The 20,626-nt window shown below is 22.5% G+C and overlaps 9 protein-coding genes across 9 annotated transcripts; 3 read left to right on the top strand and 6 right to left on the bottom strand.

Moving 5' to 3' along the window:
* Positions 1-42: 42 nt before the first annotated feature.
* On the bottom strand, positions 43-1,394 carry DDB_G0271248 (hypothetical protein; the record flags this gene model as incomplete). The annotated part of the gene is made up of 2 exons (XM_640614.1): positions 43-983; positions 1,088-1,394. 2 exons carry the CDS (start codon positions 1,392-1,394, stop codon positions 43-45), a joined length of 1,248 nt encoding a protein of 415 aa, XP_645706.1.
* Positions 1,395-2,711: 1,317 nt separating this feature from the next.
* mon2 (hypothetical protein) lies at positions 2,712-8,662 on the bottom strand (the record flags this gene model as incomplete). The annotated part of the gene is made up of 4 exons (XM_640613.1): positions 2,712-7,253; positions 7,353-8,138; positions 8,248-8,375; positions 8,494-8,662. The coding sequence occupies 4 exons, from the start codon at positions 8,660-8,662 to the stop codon at positions 2,712-2,714; spliced, it is 5,625 nt and encodes a 1,874-aa protein (XP_645705.1).
* Positions 8,663-9,507: 845 nt separating this feature from the next.
* cnxA (hypothetical protein) lies at positions 9,508-11,118 on the top strand (the record flags this gene model as incomplete). Its single annotated transcript, XM_640612.1, has 1 exon — positions 9,508-11,118. The coding sequence occupies one exon, from the start codon at positions 9,508-9,510 to the stop codon at positions 11,116-11,118; it is 1,611 nt and encodes a 536-aa protein (XP_645704.1).
* A 270-nt stretch (positions 11,119-11,388) lies between these two features.
* On the bottom strand, positions 11,389-12,971 carry DDB_G0271250 (hypothetical protein; the record flags this gene model as incomplete). Its single annotated transcript, XM_640611.1, has 4 exons — positions 11,389-11,674; positions 11,773-12,229; positions 12,338-12,509; positions 12,609-12,971. The coding sequence occupies 4 exons, from the start codon at positions 12,969-12,971 to the stop codon at positions 11,389-11,391; spliced, it is 1,278 nt and encodes a 425-aa protein (XP_645703.1).
* Positions 12,972-13,269: 298 nt separating this feature from the next.
* On the bottom strand, positions 13,270-14,134 carry DDB_G0271396 (hypothetical protein; the record flags this gene model as incomplete). The annotated part of the gene is made up of 2 exons (XM_640610.1): positions 13,270-13,846; positions 14,058-14,134. The coding sequence occupies 2 exons, from the start codon at positions 14,132-14,134 to the stop codon at positions 13,270-13,272; spliced, it is 654 nt and encodes a 217-aa protein (XP_645702.1).
* A 239-nt stretch (positions 14,135-14,373) lies between these two features.
* DDB_G0271252 (hypothetical protein) lies at positions 14,374-14,643 on the bottom strand (the record flags this gene model as incomplete). The annotated part of the gene is made up of 1 exon (XM_640609.1): positions 14,374-14,643. One exon carries the CDS (start codon positions 14,641-14,643, stop codon positions 14,374-14,376), a length of 270 nt encoding a protein of 89 aa, XP_645701.1.
* Positions 14,644-15,020: 377 nt separating this feature from the next.
* On the top strand, positions 15,021-16,554 carry DDB_G0271394 (hypothetical protein; the record flags this gene model as incomplete). The annotated part of the gene is made up of 2 exons (XM_640608.1): positions 15,021-15,043; positions 16,167-16,554. 2 exons carry the CDS (start codon positions 15,021-15,023, stop codon positions 16,552-16,554), a joined length of 411 nt encoding a protein of 136 aa, XP_645700.1.
* Positions 16,555-16,672: 118 nt separating this feature from the next.
* On the bottom strand, positions 16,673-17,581 carry DDB_G0271254 (hypothetical protein; the record flags this gene model as incomplete). Its single annotated transcript, XM_640607.1, has 2 exons — positions 16,673-17,486; positions 17,559-17,581. 2 exons carry the CDS (start codon positions 17,579-17,581, stop codon positions 16,673-16,675), a joined length of 837 nt encoding a protein of 278 aa, XP_645699.1.
* A 702-nt stretch (positions 17,582-18,283) lies between these two features.
* On the top strand, positions 18,284-20,570 carry DDB_G0271392 (hypothetical protein; the record flags this gene model as incomplete). Its single annotated transcript, XM_640606.1, has 3 exons — positions 18,284-18,311; positions 18,812-19,426; positions 19,471-20,570. The coding sequence occupies 3 exons, from the start codon at positions 18,284-18,286 to the stop codon at positions 20,568-20,570; spliced, it is 1,743 nt and encodes a 580-aa protein (XP_645698.1).
* Between the last annotated feature and the right edge of the window lie 56 nt (positions 20,571-20,626).

The raw sequence follows: 20,626 nt of genomic DNA, 5'->3' as shown, positions 1-20,626 counted from the left end.
GTTTAAAAAAAAAAAACTTTTATTTGTTATTTGTTATTATTATTATTTAATTGGTTTATTTTTTTCAGAAATTAAAAATGTTTTAATTATTTCATTTGATGCTAAAGTTGGTGAAAGAATACCATCTTTCACTTGTTGTTCAAAGTAAGGTAAAACTTTTTGAACATCTTCATTGTGATGGAGTAAAGTTAATAATTCTTCTTCTAATAATTTCTTCATAAAAGTTTCTTTTTGAAGTGATCTTTTAGTTTTTAAGTCACCACAATTCATCATAACTTTTTTAAATTCACACATTGTATTCCAAACTTTATCGATATGTTCCTTTGAAATGGAAGAACATGACACAACTTTGGAGATCCAATGCTGATTTTTTGGTCTTTGGAGCTTGAAAGCCGAAGTGTACTCTGAGACGGTGAATCTTGCTTTTGGTAATAATTCGCCATCGGCTTTATTAACCACTACGATATCGGCAGATTCTACAATACCTTTTTTTAAACCTTGAAGTTCGTCGCCATTTGCAGGTGGCACTAACAGAACGAAACAATCTACCATATCGTCTATTGACACCTCAGATTGACCAACACCAACGGTTTCAACTATAACTATATCGTATCCTGCAGATTCGCATAGAATGATAGTGTCGGAAGTTCCTTTAGTTATGCCACCCAATGAGCCTCTAGTTGCTGATGGTCTGACATAGGCATTCTCGTCTACTGCCAATTCTGTCATTCTAGTTTTATCACCTAAAATTGAACCACCAGATCTTACTGACGATGGGTCAATTGCCAATACTGCAACCCTATGTCCTAATGATGTTAAATATTTTCCAAATGCTTCAATGAATGTTGATTTACCTGCTCCTGGTGGTCCACTAATACCAATACGAAATGAATTATATTGTGTACCTTTTTCTTTTGCTAAACTTGATAAATATGATATAATCATTCTACTTTGTTCTTGATGATCTTCTCTTGATGATTCAACTATTATTATTATTATTTTTTATTTATAAATAAATAAAATTTTCTTTTTTTTTTTTTTTTTTTTTTTTTTTTTTTTTCTAAAAAATAAATATACACATACATACCTGTTGTAATTAATTTTGAAAGATATAAGGAATTTTTAGAATCAATTTTTTTTAATAATTCTTTATTTTCATCATTAATTTTTTCATATAGTTTTGAAGATGAAAATTCATCTTTAACATTTCTATAATTCTTTAAAAAATTTCTACCTAATTCATCATATGATGTAAAGTTTCTTTTAAAATAATTATTATTATTATTACTATTATCTTTTATTGTTCCTATAGAATTATTTTTATATTTAAATAATTGATTTATTATTGATGATTTTTGAACTATGTTTTTTGTTTTAATTATTGATCTTAACATTTTTATTTTTACATATGAAAATAATATCAAACCAAATTAAAAAAAAAAAAAACAAAAAAAAAAAAAAAAAAAAATAAAAAAACACAAATGAAATTTTCATTTTTTTAATTAAATTTCCTAAAATAAAAAAAAAATAATTAAATTAAATAAGTGTTGTTCAACATCTAGATATAAAATTTATAAATAAAAAAATTATTTATATTTATTATTTCTATTTTTAAAATTTTTTTTGTAGTGGGTAAAAAAATTATTTAGCTACAAAAAAAATGATTGTTTTGAAAAAAAGTTTAAATTATTTTAAAAAAATAAATGTAAGATCTTTTTCAAATAAACCCTAAAAGTTGGCAGGATACAAAATTTAAGTAATTTTATGCAGTGCTGGCCTCTTTTTTTTTTTTTAATTATATTTTTTATTTTCTATTCAACTCCCAAACCCATTAATTTTTCTTTTTTTTTTTTTTTCTTTTTTTTTTTTTTTGAATTTTAAAGATATTTTTATGTAAATAACAAATGTAAATTTAAATCTTCTGAAAATTGTAATGGATTGAATTCCAATTGCAATTATGATGAATATTGTATAGATGATATATGTAAAAAAATAAAATTTGAGGGTGAATCGTGCACCTATTCAAGCCAGTGCTTTGGTCAATTGTTTGTTTTAAAAAACAACTCGCTGGATTAGGTGCTGACTGCTCTAAAGATATGTGTGATTACAATAAAGATTTATATGTTAGTAGTAATAATAAAATTAATAAATTAACAAATATTATAATATTATTAACTTTTTTTTTTTTTTTTTTTTTTTTTTTTTTTTTAGTGCTCTGATGGTATTTGTATTGAACATGCCAGAAATATACAAATCTATTTATTCAGACGGTGTGGAAAAGTGTGCATTCGATAATAAGTGCTCTTTGGATGGTAGTAATTATTATACAAAATCCTGTGTTTCAAAACATTGTAAAAAAACAATTTGTTCTCTATCAGATAGAATCTTTACTAAAGAAAGTGACGATTGTGGACAGAATGCATTTTTGAGAGAATTATACTGTAATTCTTCATTTAAACTCAATATCTTCTTTATTCATCATTTTATTTTTTGTTTTTGTAATTACTTTTTAATTTTATTACTAATTAGTAATAAAAAAATAAATTAAATTAAAAAAATCTTTTTTCTTTTTTTTTTTTTTTTCAATTTAATCATTATAATATTAAAATTGATTAAAAAAAAAAAAAGATTAAAGATTTATTTTAATTTTAATTTTTTTTTTTTTTTTATAATTATAATTTTTTTATTTATTTATTTATTTATTTTAAATTTTATAAATTTAAAAATTCTTTCGAGATAATTAAAAATATATTTTTTAATAATTCTTTAATTTCTTTTTCAGAAGTACAAATACAATCACAAAGTATAGTATATAATTCTAATAGATGAGGTCTTTTACATTCGGGTTTAATTATAGTTGTACTATTATTTAATGGTTGATAAACACCTGATTGTAATTGTAATTCATAAATTTCTTTCAAGATAAAAGAGATTTCAGATAATCGATATCTTGGTAATGGATAATTACCAGATTGTCTTTCATCAATTACAAATCTTGTTAAAACATCTTTACAACGTTTTAAAACCACTGGTAATACTACTTTAGCAATTTCAATTGATTCTGAAGCTTGATTACCATCATTATCATCGGTATTGTTATTATTATTATTATCGTTTTTATTATTATTATTATTATTATTATTTGTAGTTGAACAAATTGAAAACATATTTCTATAACAAGATTGAGCAACTTTTTCACGACCATGAGCAGATAAAACCGAACCTTCTTGTAAAATTTCAACTAATCTATCACGAATGATTGAAACACGTTCAACTTTAATACCAGAGAAACCAACCATTTCCTTTGAAATTGCATTGATAAGATCAATATCATATTGATCCTCTTCTAATCTTTTCTCTGGTGAAATTTGATGATTTGGTCTTTCATGAAGTATAAAAGTTTGAATTGAATCGATTAACTCTGTCCAAATGATATTTCTTTTAATATCATTTAAATGATTTGAATCGATATTAATTGCCAATAGACCAGATGGTAATAGTTTAATTAAATTTGATACAGAAAGTTTCCAAATGGTTGAATGATATTTTTGATATTTGGTTAACATTGAAGCACCCAATACCTTTATGATATCTTCGAATACCAATGATCTCATTTCATCAGTTGTTGAAGAATGTGAAAATAGTTCATAGATTAAATCGATTGATTGTTCAGTGATGGTTGAATAGTAGACTAAATCCTTTGTAATTGGAGTTTGTGGTGGGAATATGAAATCACAAGTTGCTGAAGTTGGTGTGAATGGTGGTGAAACCATATTGATACCAATCGAGATATATTTCAAAAGTATTGAAATCACCGATGGGAAAATATCCACAGTGATTGGTGGTAATGATTTAATCAATTGAATGGCATGAGTTTGTGGATTTGATAAAACGGTTGAAGAATCACCAATGAATAAACCCATTGGGAAAATGATCTCCAAAGCACGATTCATTTGTGCATGATTCAATTGAGGACGAGTTTTATTGAACAAATCTGTGAAAACCTTGATATAGACAGACAATGATTTTGGTACAGAATTTTGTGGATCAAATAACTTTGGAGACAAATGTAATAAACATTCCCAAATCGACTCGGCCAATTGTGGATGTGATGGGTCAATAATGGATGGAGTATTTACAATCTCATGAATGAACGAGAGTGAAGTCAATGAAACCTCCTTTGATGATGATTTAGATTCGGTTTGAAGATGATTTAATAAAGTTGACCAAGCTGCATCAAAAGTTGGTAAAGTGAAAAGTTGATCAAAAAATGTTTTAAAAATTCTAACCATACCACCAATTGAGAGTACTTGAGTTTCATCCCATTGTTTTTGAGCAGTGTTTCTACTATGATGTACCAACAACATGACACCACCACCTAGATCAGAATCTATTCTTTCTTGATCAGCCTTTTCAGAGAATGATTTAATCTCTTGAATCAATGGGAATAGAATTGACCACAATATGACATCCAATAACTCCTTTTCAAACAAATGGAAATAAGTTGTTAAAATTTGAAATAATGAAACCACTACACCATTTCTAATTGCAGGTCTAACATCAATACATAAGGTTTTCATAGAATTGAAAGAACATAACCACATTCTATCAATCAATGATTTATTTTTCTCCTTAAAGAATGGACTTGACTCTGAAATGGATGGACGTATACGTGAATTCAAAGTTTTAGTGAACCTACATTGACTATGTGATTCTTTAACTGGGTCAATTGCTTTACCATCTGAAACTTGATATTTACTTGTTTTAATTGAATTTTCATTTGCCAAGAAATAAGTTAAATCTGTCAATAAACCCGATGAACCAGTTAAACTTATATTGATATCAGCTTTTTGTGAAACAAAACTTTCAATCAATTCAATGGTTAATGCTAAACATTCAGGTGTTAAATTTGATAAAAATTCATTACAAATTAATTCTAAACTTGAAAATGATAATGAAATGAATCTCTTTTCATTACATTTTGACATTCTTAACAAAATACTTAAAATAATTGGCCATGAAGTTGTTAAAGATTGACCAGAAGTTGATAAAATACTATTAATAGATTCTAAAACTTTCTCTTTTGTATCATTTGATGTTGAAAATGATAATTCTTCTAATGTTGTAAAAAATTCTAATTGAATTTGATTCTTATCTAATTCTAATAATTCTTTTTCAAATTCATAATTTTCAATAAATTGTGAATTAATTGATGATAAATTTGAATTTAAAATATTAATTGTTGATGTTGTTGTTGTTGTTGTTGTTGTTGTTGTTGTTGTTGTTGTTGAAACTGGTGAATTTGTTAGATCAGATGATTGATCTTCATTACTTTCACTATTTAATGATGAATTATCTTTTTCTTTTTCTTTTTCTTGTTGTTGTTGTTGTTGTTGTGATAATAATTTTTCTTTTTGTAATTGTAATAATTGTTGTGATTGTTGTAATGAAATTGTTGATTTAATGATTGAATTTAAAAATTCAACAGAATATTTTCTAAATAATGGATTTCTATGATTACCAGCATCAATGATATGATCTGAAATTAATGGCCATATTGTATCGATTCTATAGAGATTTGCTAATGCAGTTTCACGTAACTTTGAAATACCAAACATATTAGGTGTTGAATTAAATGATTTCAAATTAAATGATTGTGTACATAATTTACCTAATGCTTCTAAAAGGTATTGACAAGATCTTAAATCTAATTGTGAACTTGATTTAAATAAATTATCCATTGAATTCATTAAAATTGGTACTTCACTTGATCCAATTGTACGTGGTGATGATGTTTCTTTTGGTGATGATGTATTTTCATTATTATTATTAATATTATTATTATTTGCAATTGATAAACTTGATGGATTTGGTAATATTATATTATCACCACTTTTATTACCACCACTATTATTATTATTATTACCATTTATTGTATTACCTGTACCTGTTGTTGTTTGTGTATTATTTGAATTCTCTTTTTTCTTTAAAAAACTCTCTAAAAATCTATTCCAAGTTTCTAATGTTTCTAAAACCAGTATCCAAGATTCATCCAATAATGAACCCATACAATGAGCTATATTAAATAAAATTTTCACTGATAATATATTTTTAGTGGTTGGATAAAAATTTGATAATTTCTCTTCCATAGTATTTATTGAAATTTGACCGTCTTTATTATTTTGTGACAATTGTTGTGGTGTTAATGAATTTGATGGTGTTGATTGTTGTGATGATATTATATTTGATGATGTTGATGTCGATGATATTGGTGATTGTATTTGTTGTTGTTGTTGTTGTTGTTGTTGTTCGCTATTATTTATATTATTCGTATTTATATTTGTATTATTTATATTATTCGAATTATTCGTATTATTCGTATTATTTATATTATTTATATTATTTATATTATTTATAGTATTCGTATTTGTTGTTGTCGTTGTTGTTGTTGTCGCATTTAAATTTAAATTTGAATTTAATAATTCAAATGATGGTAAAGTTGTAGTTTTACAAAGACAAGTTAATAAAGCATCTCTTGGTGCAGATAAATGTAAATCACCACATGTATTTGTAAATGATTGTAATGATTTTAAAACCATTTGAATTAAAGCTTCGTCATTGGTTTTACCTAATAACATTGAGATACCACCAAGTATTGATACCCAACATGAATTTGCCATTTGAGTGAATATCTCCAAAGAGTCTGAATATTGTTGTGCACTATTATCGGGATTATTGATTTTTGAGACTGCATTAACAATACCATTGATACATTCTGTGCAAACCGAGATTATATAACTCTCTTTAATCAGTGGTACCTCTGATTGCCATAATAAATCCAATAGACGATTCTTTGAGGTTTGAACCAACACAAAATGACTACTATCCAATCCATACAAATTTTGAACATATTTTCCAATTGCAATCGTCATTGTTTCAAATATCTTTGCAGAGTTGTTATCTTTATCATAGTTTTTAAAGAATAATCTTAATAGATTTGGATCCTCTGAATAGACTCTAAATGATTCCAATGCTAAAATTTGTGTCCAAATTGGTTGATCTAAATCCATCATCTTTATAGTTTTTGTCAATAATACATCTGATTCTGTAACCATTATTGAACTAAATTTACTAATAAATTGTGTTATCACTCTAATCAATCTAACTGTATGATAAAAATCCATCTTAAATTTAAAATTTTTAATTAATAATGGACAAATTTTATCTTTTAATAAATTTTTAAATTCTTCTAACTAAAAAAAAATAATAAAATAAAAAAAAAAAAAAAGTGTTAATAATAAATAATTTTAATTTTAAATAAATGATTGATTGATTGATTGATTATTATTCACCTTAAAAAAAATATCATAATGAACTGAAAGTATCATTTCAATGAAATCTAAACCTGATGCTCTTGAAATGGTTGTCGTATGTGGTAACCATTCTGGTGAATCACTACCTGTAATATAACATAAATCTTGTAATAATAAATATGCATCTTTTGCTGATGGTTTTAAATTTGACCATGATTTATTTTTATTATGTTGTTGATGTTGTTGAACTACATTTGTATTTGATGGTGATGATTTTAATTGTGGTGATTGATTATCTGTTGCTGTTGTTGTTTTAGTATCTGTAGTTTCTGTTACTGTTGTTGTAGTTTTAGTATCTGTATTTTCTGTTGTTGTTGTTGTTGGTGTAGTAGTACCTGTATTATCATCATTTTTTGTAGTTGTAGTTGAATCTGAAGTAGTTGATAAAGATGAAGATGATGAATCATCTTGATTATTATTATTACTTAAAGTTATATTATCAGAAGATTTTGAATTTATTAATTTTGTAGTTACAGGTGATGATAGTATTTCCTTATTTGCAGTATTCATTTCAACAGAAACTCTATCGAAAATGATTCTAATGATTTGTGGTAATGTTGCAGATGATGTACTTTGAATTGATGTATTCTTACTACCATGTAATCTAAAACATAATACCAATAATTGTGATAACTCTTCATCATGAATATCTGGTACTGTAGTTATCAATACTAATAATCCTTGTAAAACTTTTAATTGAATTGATTCATCTGATCCAACATCAATTAATAATTGCATTTTACTTAAAATTGAAGGTATTGAACTCTATATATATAAAATTTAAAAATATATATATATATGTTAATAATATTTATAAATACATATGCATATACATTATATGTATATATATATATATATATATAAAACTACATACATTTGAGATTGCACTATGTGAAATTAATTTTAAAACTGAACCAATTGCTAATGAAATCATTTTTTGATTCTTTGATTCTAATGCCATTAAAAATGGTTTTAAGATTTCATCAGATTTTGATTTTAAATCTGTAATTAACAAGTTTTTTTTTTAATTTTTATTTTTTTTATATTTTTTGGAAATATTAGTTAACATGATTTAAAAACAATACTAATACTAATAATAATAATGGTGGTAAAAAATTACTTTGTAATAATATTTCAGGAGTTGCTGATTGTTCTTGAAGATATTTAATATATAAAATACCTCTTTCACTTGCTTCTTTAATATTTAATAATTTATTTCTTGCTTCTGATGAGATATTTCTAAGATCCATCTCTAGAAATGATAATAGAGCTGATTTATTCTTCTCCATTTTCGATCATCTACCTATCTCCTCTCACTCTTTCCTTATTTAATAATGAAATTATTTTATTTTTATTTCTTTATTTTTTATTTTAATTTTTTTTAATCTACAAATATATATATATATATTATAATATATAAATGTAAAATATTTGTTTGAATTTTTTTTGTTGTTTTATTTGTTTTATTTGTTTTATTTGTTTTATTTTTTTTTTTTTTTATTTTTTTTTCAACAACATTGGAAAAATTAAATTTAATTTTATGAACAGAAAAAAAAAAAAAATTAAAAAAAAAAAATTAAAAAAAAAAAAAAAAAAAAAATTAAAAAATTAAAATAAAAATTAAAAAAAAAAAGAAAAAAAGGTGCGGATGCAACCAAAACACGTTGAAACCAATGACATATTAATATTTTATTTAATTATAATAAAATATTAAGTATAAATTAAAACTTAAAATTATTTAAAAAAAACAAAATAAAATAAAATTATTTTTATTGTTATTAATATTTTTAAATATTATTTTTTTAAAAATTTTATTTCTAAATTTAGATTTTTTTAAATGTAATCAAGAATGAATCCAAATGTTTTTAAGAAAAAAAAAAAAACATCAATTGACTCAAACAACTCTTTTTTTTTTTTTTTTTTTTTTTTTTTTTTTTTTGTAACCACATTAAATGATAACGCTTTCCTAAAATTTTATTTTTTTTTGTTTTTATTTTTTTTTTTTATTTTTTTAAAATTTTTTTTTTTTTTTTTTATGAAAATCTAAATTAAAAATTTTTTTTTTTTTTTTTTTTTTTTTTTTTTTAAATTGAATTCATAAAAAAATTTTTTTTTTTATATATATATATTTAAAATGAATAAATTAATTTTATTATTAATTTTATCAATTATAATTGGAGTTTGTGTTTCATTTAATCCAAGTAAAGATACATTATTTTTTGAAGATTTTCAAGATTTAGGTAAAAGTTCATCAAAATGGATTAAATCAAGTAATCAAGAATATAGTGGAGTTATTGGATTTAAAGCAGCCAATGATCCAATCGATGAGAATGATAATGGTTTAGTATTAACCCAAGCAGGTAAAAGATATGCAATCACCTATCAATTAAGTCACGCAATTGATAACACCAATAAAGAATTAATAGTTCAATATGAGTTACAATTCCAAGAGGGTGTAACATGTTCAGGTGGTTACATTAAATTGTACACAGATCGTGAAGATTTCAATGTGGAAACTGTCGACTCAAACACCCCATACAGCATCATGTTTGGCGCCGACGTTTGCGGAAGCAATGACAGAATTCATTTCATCGTTCGTCATCGTAACCCAATCACAAATGTACACGAAGAGAAATTGATCACTGCAAAACCATCGGTTAGAAAAGACAGAGTGTCGCATATCTACACCTTGATCATCAGACCAGACAACACCTTCACCATCAAGGTCGACGACGAGTCAGTCTTGGACGGCTCATTCCACGACTCGTTCACACCAGCCTTCAACCCACCAAAGGAGATTGACGACCCAACCGACTCCAAGCCATCCGACTGGGTCGACGATGCTGAAATCCCCGAACCAGGCGCCACCAAACCAGACGACTGGGACGAAGACCAACCATTACGTATCAACGATCCACAAGCTGTCAAACCATCCGATTGGTTAGACAACGAGCCATTCTTAATCTCCGACCCATCAGAAACACAGCCACCAGAATGGAATGAGGAAGACGATGGCGAGTGGGAAGCACCATCAATTGAGAATCCAAAATGCGCCTCTGGCCAATGCGGTGAGTGGGTCATCCCAACCATCGCCAACCCATTATACAAGGGTAAATGGTCCGCACCAATGGTAGCAAACCCATTGTACAAGGGTGAATGGAAACCAAGACAAATTGCAAATCCATCCTATTTCAACGTTGAGAATCCATATATCGTAGAGCCAATCATTGCAGTCGGTATTGAAGTTTTGTCAAATACTCGTGATATTCTCTTTGATAATTTCATTATCACTCATTCTCAAGAAGAAGCTCAACAATTATTACAAGAGAATTGGAAAGAGAAACATACAATTCAAAAGGAAAGACAAGCAGCCAAAAACGCTGAAGATGCCAAAAAACTCGACCCATCTCAAGGTGATATCTTTGAAACTATTAAATTCTATTTAACTCTCTTCCAATCTGAAGCAAATCAAAATCCATTACTTTATTTAGTTGGTTTCTCTTCTTTACTTTTACCAATTGTATTTTGTTTCACTCGTTCAAAGAAACCATCATCAAAAAAAGTTAAATCTGATGATGATAATAATTCAACCTCAACTACCACCACCAATACTTCAGTCACTAAAGAATCTGTTTCAATTCAAGATAAACCAACTATTGAATCTGAAGAATCTGATGAATCTGATGAAGATAATGAAACTACTAAAAAATCAACTGTTACAAAAAGAACTAATAAAGTTAAATAAAAAGTTAAAATAATTTTTTAAATTTTAAAAAAAAAAAAAAAAAAAAGAAAAAAAAGAATAACCCAAAGTAATTTTTAATTAAAAATATTTTTTATTTTTTAAATATTTAATGATAATATACTAATAGTATCACTAATTATTTTTTATTATTTTTTTTTTTTTTGATTGAAAAAAGATTTGTATATATATATTTATATGTTGTTATTACTTGATTTTTTTTTTTTTTTTTTTTTTTTTTTTTTTTGTGGAAATTTTAAATTATTTAATTATTTATTTCTTTTTTCCATTTCTTTTTGGAGATTTTGATAAATTATTTGAAGTAGTTGTAGTTGTAGTAGTAGTTGTAGTTTTATTTGTATAAATTGATTTCATTGGTGAAGAAGGTGGTAAATCATTATGATATTCATTTAATTTTAAAGATATCCATTTTGCATAATTTGATGAACTAATTTGTGATGCTTCTGCTTGTTCCCAAAGATCTTGTGTTGATAAATTACATGGTTTACTAATCATTAATAAATTTAATTTAATTGATAAACAAGTTGAAAAGAATAAACTATATATATTATAATAATAAAAAAAAAATTAATATAAATTAATTATATTTATATATAAATATGTATATATTTTTATAATTATTATTATTATTATTACTCTTTTGAAACACTTTTTAAAGTATCTTGAGTTGAATCAAGTGTTGAATTAATTTCTAAATTATTTTGATTTGAATTTTTTAAATCAGATTCTAATTTTTCAATTAATAATTTATCATTTTGAATAGAGATTGATTTCTCTTGATTTTCTTTTTGAATTTTCTCTAATTGTTGTAATGATTGTTGATTTTTTGATTGTAAAATTGAGAGTTGATCTTTTAATGAAAAGATTTCTTGATGATTTTTATTTTCATTAATTGTATGTTCATTTGTAATGGTTGATATCTTTGAATCAAATTCTTGATGTAACGATTCAATTGTTAAATTTAATTTATTCTCTGATTCAATTAATAATTGTTTAGTTTCTTTTTCTTTATCCTCTGTTGATTTTTGTTTATCTTCTAATTCTTTTAATTGTTTAATTAAATTAATTTTCTCTTCTTCAATTGTTGTTTTTTCTATTATTATTATTATTATTATTATTATTGGAAAAAATATTAGTAAATTAATTATTATCATTGGAAAAAACATTTATAAATAATTTATTAATTTATTAAAAAAGGTACCTTTTTGAACAGTTGATAATTGTTGTTGTAAATTTGAAATTTTATCTCTATTTTCAGTAATTTCTTCTTGTAATTTCACAACATCATCCATTGATTTAATTGCTGGTAAATGATTTACAATACTCTTTACACGTTTAATTTTTAATGTTTTATTCTTTGGACTTTTAAAATTCTAAATTTAGAATTAAATATTAAAAAAAAAGTGTAAGTAAATTTATTTGGAATAATAATAATAATAATAATAAAAAAAGTATATATATAATAAACATACTGGACTACTAGTTGGACTTGAACCATGTAAAACTTTTAAATTCTTTTCATCATCATCATTATCACTTGAATTTTCAGATGATGATGATTGTTGTTGTTGTTGTTGAATATTTTTAACATCTGTTAATGGACCATTACTAAAATGATTCTCTTTCATATTCTTTTTTGGTGTAATATTTTCAATATTATTTATATTATTTGTTGTTGTAGTTGTTGTTGTAATTGTTGGTATTGGTGGTTGTGATGTTACCAATGTTGACGATGATGAATTATTCATATTAGCTGTTGCTGCTTGAACCAAAGGTGTTGAATAAAATGATAAAACATCCTTCAAACCTGTTGATTTAAATTGTGGAGTATACATTTCTTTTTTTTTTTTTTTTTATTTATTTATTTATTTAATTATATTTAAAAAATTATTATTATTGAGTGCTGGTGGTGGTGGTAGTGGGGTGGAAGTTGGTGGGGGTGGTTATTTGTAAATTTTTTTTTTTTTTTTTTTTATATATAACAGCGATGAAGGTAATAAAAAAAAAAAAAAAAAAATGTTCGAACTAATTGTCCAAAAAAAATAAAATAAAAAATAAAACAAAAAAAAAATAAAAAAAAAAAAAAAACAACGGCTAAAAATTAAAATTTGAATTTAAATTTTTTTTATTAATTTATTTTTGTTGTTGTTGTTTTTGTAATAATGAATCTATTAAATTTTGTTTCATAATTGAATAAATTTTATCACAACCATCAATACAAAGATCAACACATTCTAAAACATTTGTATATTGTAATTCACCAGTTTGAATGATTTGAGTGATTTCATTTAGTGATGGCATTTTTGCGACTAAAACAGTTGATGAGCTTGGTATGGTTTCTTCGAGAGTGGTAGGATCAATTAATGTTCTGTTATCTTTTGTACAGGATACCGAACATGATGAAACCATATCAAACATTTCCACACCTGCGTCTGCCAATGCCATAGTTGCAGCAGTGATAGATGCCACCAACACGTTACCATCATCATTCAATACCAATATGTAAATGTCGATAGCGGTCTTTGGATATTTCTCCAACCTGATAGACCCGATTATCGATTGACTTATCAATAAACTTAAATCTTTTTCTTTACTATTCTCCACATAATCAATCTTTTCCGTTGTACTTGAAAATGTTGTATACTTTAATTCACAATTTAATTTAGCTGTTTCAAATAATTCTGTCTTTTGTGTTGCACGTGGTCCATGTCTAAATAATTAATTAAATAATTAATTTTATTATTATAATAAATTTTTTTTTTTTTTTTTTTTTGAATAATGATCGATTATAATAATTGTAGAAAAGAGAATTTTTAGTGTTTTTTGTTTTTTTCAAAAAATGATAAAAATGATAAAAATTAATAAATCTTGAAAATTATTTATAATTATGATAATTGATTGATGATTTGATGGATATTTACATTGTACATAAAACTTTTGTATTTTCCATTTCTACATAAGATGAACCTGATCCCTGTGAAACAACACCAATTTTCATGACTATTATTCCATATTTTTTTCATTATGTTTTTAATTTAATTTTTTTTTTTTTTAAAATGTTAATATCTTTTTTTAATTTTTTTTTTTTTTGATGATTATTATAATAATAATAAAAAATATTAAATTGTTTTTTTTTTATTTTTTTTTTATTTTATTTTATTGTTTGTTTTTATGATGTATTAACGATTATCAGACCTTGAATTAAAAGGCTGGCTCATTCATTTATAGTCATTTTTATTATTTATCACCATTGATTTCAACACCATAATTATTAATATGAAACTTACAAATTTGTCTAAATTGTTCATCTGATCTATTTATTCTTTGTATTTTTATATTATTATTTACACTTGTATTTGTATTTGTATTTATATTATTATTATTATTATTATTATTATTATTACTATCATTCACGTTTATTGATGATAACTTTTTATTTTTATATACAGAATAATCAATGGGTTTGGTGGTTTTAATTGGGTTACTGCATCTGTAGTCAATTTTCATTTTTTTTTTTTTTTTTTTTTTTTTAATTTATATATATGAGTGTGGTAGTAGGGGGGCTTGTGTGTGTGGTAATATATGATTTTTAATAACCGATAAAAAAAAAAAAAAAAAAAAAAAAAAAAAAAAAAAAAAAATTAAAATTAAAAATCCAAAATTTTGGGAAATTAAAAAAATGAATAAAAAAAAAAAAAAAAATAAAAATAAAAAAGGTGAATAAAAAAAAAATTAAAAATCAATTATATCATACTGGGAAATAATCAAGGGTGTTTTTTTTTTTTTTTTTTTTTTTTTTTTTTTGGGTGTGTGTTAATGTATTAGGATAAATATGTTTTATCATATTTCTAAATTTAAATTTTGATTATTATCATAATAATAAAATGATTTTTTTCCTTTTCCTTTTGTATTTGTTTTGTTTTTTTTTTTTTTTTTTTTTTTTTTATTTTACCCCACTCTCTGACACAATTTTCTTTCTCTCTCTTTATTCTTTTTAGATCATACCATATAGTATAATTGTTTTATTATTATTTTTATAAAAATTAACCATTGTAGGTTAAATGATATTTATTATTATTTTTATTATTATTATTATTATTTTTTATTTTAAATAAAAGTGTGGGGTTATTATAATAGAGTTGGTTAGTGTTTTTTTTTTTTTTTTATTTTTTTTTTTTTTTTTATTTTTTTTTAAGTACACGTATATTGATTTTTTTCTTTTTTCTTTTTTCTTTTTTAATACCATTTTAATTAATATATTATTAATTTTATAATTTAATTTAATTTTATTATTATTATTTTTTAACTTGTTTTATTTTTTTTTTATATTACCAAAATCATTCAACTATTTAATTATCCATTGTGGTTCTTGTTGTTTGTTCAAATTAATTTCAAATAAATAATAATAATAATTATTATTATTATTATCAATAAAATTAACACATTAAAAATATTATTTATTTTAATTTTTTTTCTTTTTTTCTTTTTTCTTTTTTTTATTTATAAATAAACATTTTTTTTTTTTTTTTCTTATTTTATTTTATTATTTTTTTTTTTTTTTCTTTTAAAAAAAAAATATTAATAATATTTTAATGTTTCATTATTAAAAATATTAATATTTTTAAAAATAATAATAATAATAATAGTTGCAATAATTATTTATTTACTTATTTATTTATTTATTTGTTTAAAAAAAAAAACCCCCCAATAAATAATTATTTTTTTTATTTTATAAATTTTTGTTTAAAAAAAAAAAAAAAAAAAAATGAAGATGAAATATCCGGAATATAATTATCAAAACGATACATGGTCAAAAATAAATAAATTTCTTGATTCTATAAACATAATAAAAAAAGATAAAAATAAAAATAATAAAAACATATATATCAAAATAAAAATAATAACAATAATAATAATAATAATAATAATAATAATAATAATAATAATAATAATAATAATAATAATAATAATAATAATAATAAAACAGTTTTAACAGAATTTTGTAACAATATCTGTAAAATTAATAATAGTAATAATGGTGATAATAGTTTTCATAGTTTTAATGATAATTATTATAAACAAGAACAACAACAACAACAACAACAACAACAACAACAACAACAACAACAACAACAACAACAACAACAATACTATAATCATCAACAACAAAATCAATATCAAGTAATTGGTAATATTGATATAACAAAAGATTCACCAAATTCTCAAAAATATTATTTAGAACAATCTCCAAATAGACAAGATGACCGGGTTGATTATTGGTTTAAACAACCAGAAGATTGGGAAATAAATTTAAAAATATTATATCAATTAAAATGGAGAAAACAAATGACACCTTGTTTTAAAAGATATAAAGTTAAAACAAGAGAAAAAATAACTTATGATCATTTTAAAGTATAAAATAAAAAAAATAAAATAAAATAAAAATAAAATAAATATATTATTTATAACTTTATTTTTTTATTTATAAATTTAATTTAATTTAATTGATTATTATTTTTATTTATTAATTATTGGATTATAATAATTTAATGAAATCAAATGTTTGAACATCGTTAGTATTAGTTACAGATTTGAAAGTGATAACGATATTACCAGATTCAAATGACCATGACCAATAACCATTCAAGTTTGCATCATGTTTAATAACGATTGTATGATTTGTAGTTGCTTCTTGGACTGCTTCCAAAATCATTTCATCAGCACAACGTTTTGCGAGATTAGCAGCTACCTTTTCAACAATACCAGCAAAGATGTGACCAAAACTATTCTTCAAGTCGTCGGCAACTTTTGGATAAACAGTTTCTAATGATGATTCATCAATTGACCAATCCGATGATGATTTTAATGCTTTTTTAACAGCGGATAAATTATCCTTCATTTTTTGTTCATTTGTTTTAATATTCAAACGGGTCATTAAAGTATACACACCTTGGGTTGGAATTATTGTTTCCAATTTGAATGTGTTTACATCATTGGTGTTGCAAATCTTTGGACGGAATAAAATTTGACAATCACCATTCACAAATTGATATTTCCAATATGATTCCAACTTTTCATCAGCACAAATAAAAACGAATTTCTTATTTGGGACAGCTGCTAAAAATGCTTCTTTAATTAATGGGTCTGCACCAACTTTTACCATATTCTTAGCAAGATTACCAACAACATCTTTATAAAAGATACTTCCACAACTATTAGTTACCCATGAATCATTACATTTGGTAATAATATCTTCAAAATCAAATTCAATTGAAAATGCTTCGCCTAATGATTTTTCAATTGATGCTAAATTGGTTTTTAAAGATTCTTCATTATCTTTTAATGATTTTCTATAGATAAAAAATAAATTAATTATAATTATTATTATTATTATTATTTTTATTATTATCAATATTATTTACCTTGAGGTTAAAGCGAGAGGCATTTTTCAATTAATGTTAAAATATTATATATAATATTAGTTTAAGGTTTTTGTTTTAGTTTTTAATTATTTGATAATAAAAAAAAAAAAAAATTTAAAGTTTTTATACTTATTAAAATAGAAAAAAAATAGATTTGAAATCAAGAAATATTTAAAAATCAAAAAAACAAATATTTTAATAAAATTATTAATTTTAAGAATGTAATTGGAATGATTTTTTTTTTTTTTTATAATTGTGAAAATAGAAAAAAAATAGATTTGAAATCCAGAAATATTTTAAAAAATCTTTTTTTGAAAATTTGTTTTTTTTTATTTTTTTTTTTTTTTTTTTTGGATGGAAAAAAAATAAAAAAAAAAAAAATAAAAAAAAAAAAAAATGACCAATGCCCCCTTTATAAATGTTATATATATAATTATTTATTTATTTCTTTTTTTTTTTGTCATTAGAGAAATTTTTTTTTTTTATTAAAAGAGTCTTGATAAAATAAAAAAAATAAAAAAAATAAAATATTCTCATTAAGTCAGACTTACAAAGTTTTTTTATTATTATTTTTTTTCTTTTCTTTTCTTTTCTTTTGTTTTCTTTTCTTTTCTTTTCTTTTCTTTTCTTTTCTTTTCTTTTCTTTTCTTTTCTTTTCTTTTCTTTTCTTTTCTTTTCTTTTCTTTTCTTTTTATTTTCTTTTTATTTTTTCTTTTTTTAAAAAAATGTGGGACATTCAACCCACATTTTTTTGTAAGTCACAGAAAATAAATGCTACTATTGGGTACTATTTTTTCAATATTTGTTGATTGGAAATAAAAAAAGAAAAAAAAGTTTTTTAAACATTTTTTTTTTTTCTGCTAATTTTGTTTTTTATTCTAATTTCATTTTTTGTCAACTTTTTTTTTTTTTTTTTTTTTTTTTTGCCAAAATAAATTTTTTTTTTTTTAATAGAATTTGGGGTAAAAGAATAAAAAAAAAAAAAAAGATTTAAACTCATTGGTCAGACTCACTCTTTATAATTTAAACAAATAATAATGTCAACAAATAAAAAAATTAAAACAGATAATAATAATAAAATGTTTCAAGATATTATTGATTTTGATCTATAATCAATTATTTATTAACCAGCAAAAAAAATAAAACAAATAATAATAATAATAAAAACAATAATAATAATAACAATCCTATTAATCAATATAATATTAATAAATTTTATTTAAATAGAAATGAAATATTAAATTATATATTAGTTTCAAAAAAGTGGTATAATTTTATTTCATTAACAATATCAAATAATATTATAAATAATAAATTATTTGAACATTGGTTAAAAATTAATAATGATAATAATAATAAATCATTTATTGAAAATTATAATAATCAAAATCAATATGACAAAAATAAAATAGTTTTTAAAAATAAAAATGAAAAACAAAATAAAATTAGTTTTAATAAAGAGTTTTCAATTATAAAAATCAAAGAATCAATAATCAATGATTATTTTAAATTCAATTTATTTTTAGATAATATTACAGTTGATGATTTTAAAGAAATTAAAAACAAATTTGAAAAAAATCAATTACTTTATTATAGAATTGTAGTTAATGGTGAAACTGGTAATATTGGTAATATTGAAGGGTTTTCAGATGATAGTATTTTATTTACAATACATGAATATATATCAAATGAAAATTGGGAAATCATATCAAATTTATTTAAAATACTAGAATTAAATTATGACTTTTGGTTGCCTGAAGGTTATAGTCCAGATTCTGAACAGGAAGATGATGATGAGGATGATGGTACTGATAAGAGATGTACTGAATTATATTTTAATAATTTATCAATTGATGGTTATATTGGGAGTATTATGATAAAGGAACAGTAAAGATATTCAAAATTTTCAAAGGTAAAAATATATTTTTTGACGGGTCCAAAGATGATTGCTCTCAATCACGTGTTAATTATTCAGCATTATTTGATCCAAATAATTCAGGCCAACAAGTTGAATCTATTAAAGTACAAAGTAAAACTTATGAAATTAATGAGGAAGATTTTGTTGAACCACTCCATTTAATTAAAGTCTATCAATTTGAAAATTTACATTCAATTACGGTAACAATTAACTCACTTTTAATATTATCAAACATATCTGAAGAAATGGGATTTAAAGGATTCTATAATGTAAATTCCTATTCAGGTTTTTTGAGAAACACAAAATCAGAAGTATTTCAAATGACCAATTCATTCATTACAAGTAAATCTTTAAAGAATTTAAAAATATCATCAGTAACTTATGAACACTATCCATTAGATTATATGGGTTTTTTTGCATATAGGCAATATTCTTTTAATGATATAGTAATTTTTGCTAAAAGAGTAATAGAAATTATAGAATACTTATCAAATTCATTCAAACCATTATTTTCAGAATTAAATACATCAATTGAAAGAATTGAATTTGATTGTATGGATTTATTAAATATCAATACATTTTCAAATTTATTAAATAATAAATCAATTAAATATTTATATTTACATGGTGATAGTGATTTCATTGTTTACTGTCCAAAACTAGTTAGTCGTAGTATGGGATTAAATCAAGAACCTATTACAATTAATCAATATTTATTTGAATATATATTTACATCACCATTAACATCAATTAGACATTATAAAATAAAATTCAAAGGATCTAATGAATTAAAATTAATATTTAATTTAATATTTAATAATATTTTTAAATTACAATTATATTCATTAATATTTGAATTCAATAAAAATGAATTAATTGGTGAATTTGCTAAAGAATTTAAAAATTTAATAAATAATATTTCAATACAACAACTACTACAACAAAAATCAAATGACTTAAATTTAAAAGAAATTAAAATTAAAATTAAAATTAAACAAACTGAAAATAAAATTAATTATGATGAAAATATTCAAGAATTAAACAATATTAATAATCCACATTTCACAACAATAATAAAGAAAATAGAAAAATAATAATTATTAGAGAAAAAAATAAATAGTGAAAAAAAAAAAAAAAAAATAAAAATAAA

Source organism: Dictyostelium discoideum, assembly GCF_000004695.1.
Source record: "Dictyostelium discoideum AX4 chromosome 2 chromosome, whole genome shotgun sequence".
Taxonomy (NCBI): domain Eukaryota; phylum Evosea; class Eumycetozoa; order Dictyosteliales; family Dictyosteliaceae; genus Dictyostelium; species Dictyostelium discoideum.
Note: the sequence above shows the minus strand (reverse complement) of the source record. Positions and strands in the feature narration are given on the sequence as shown.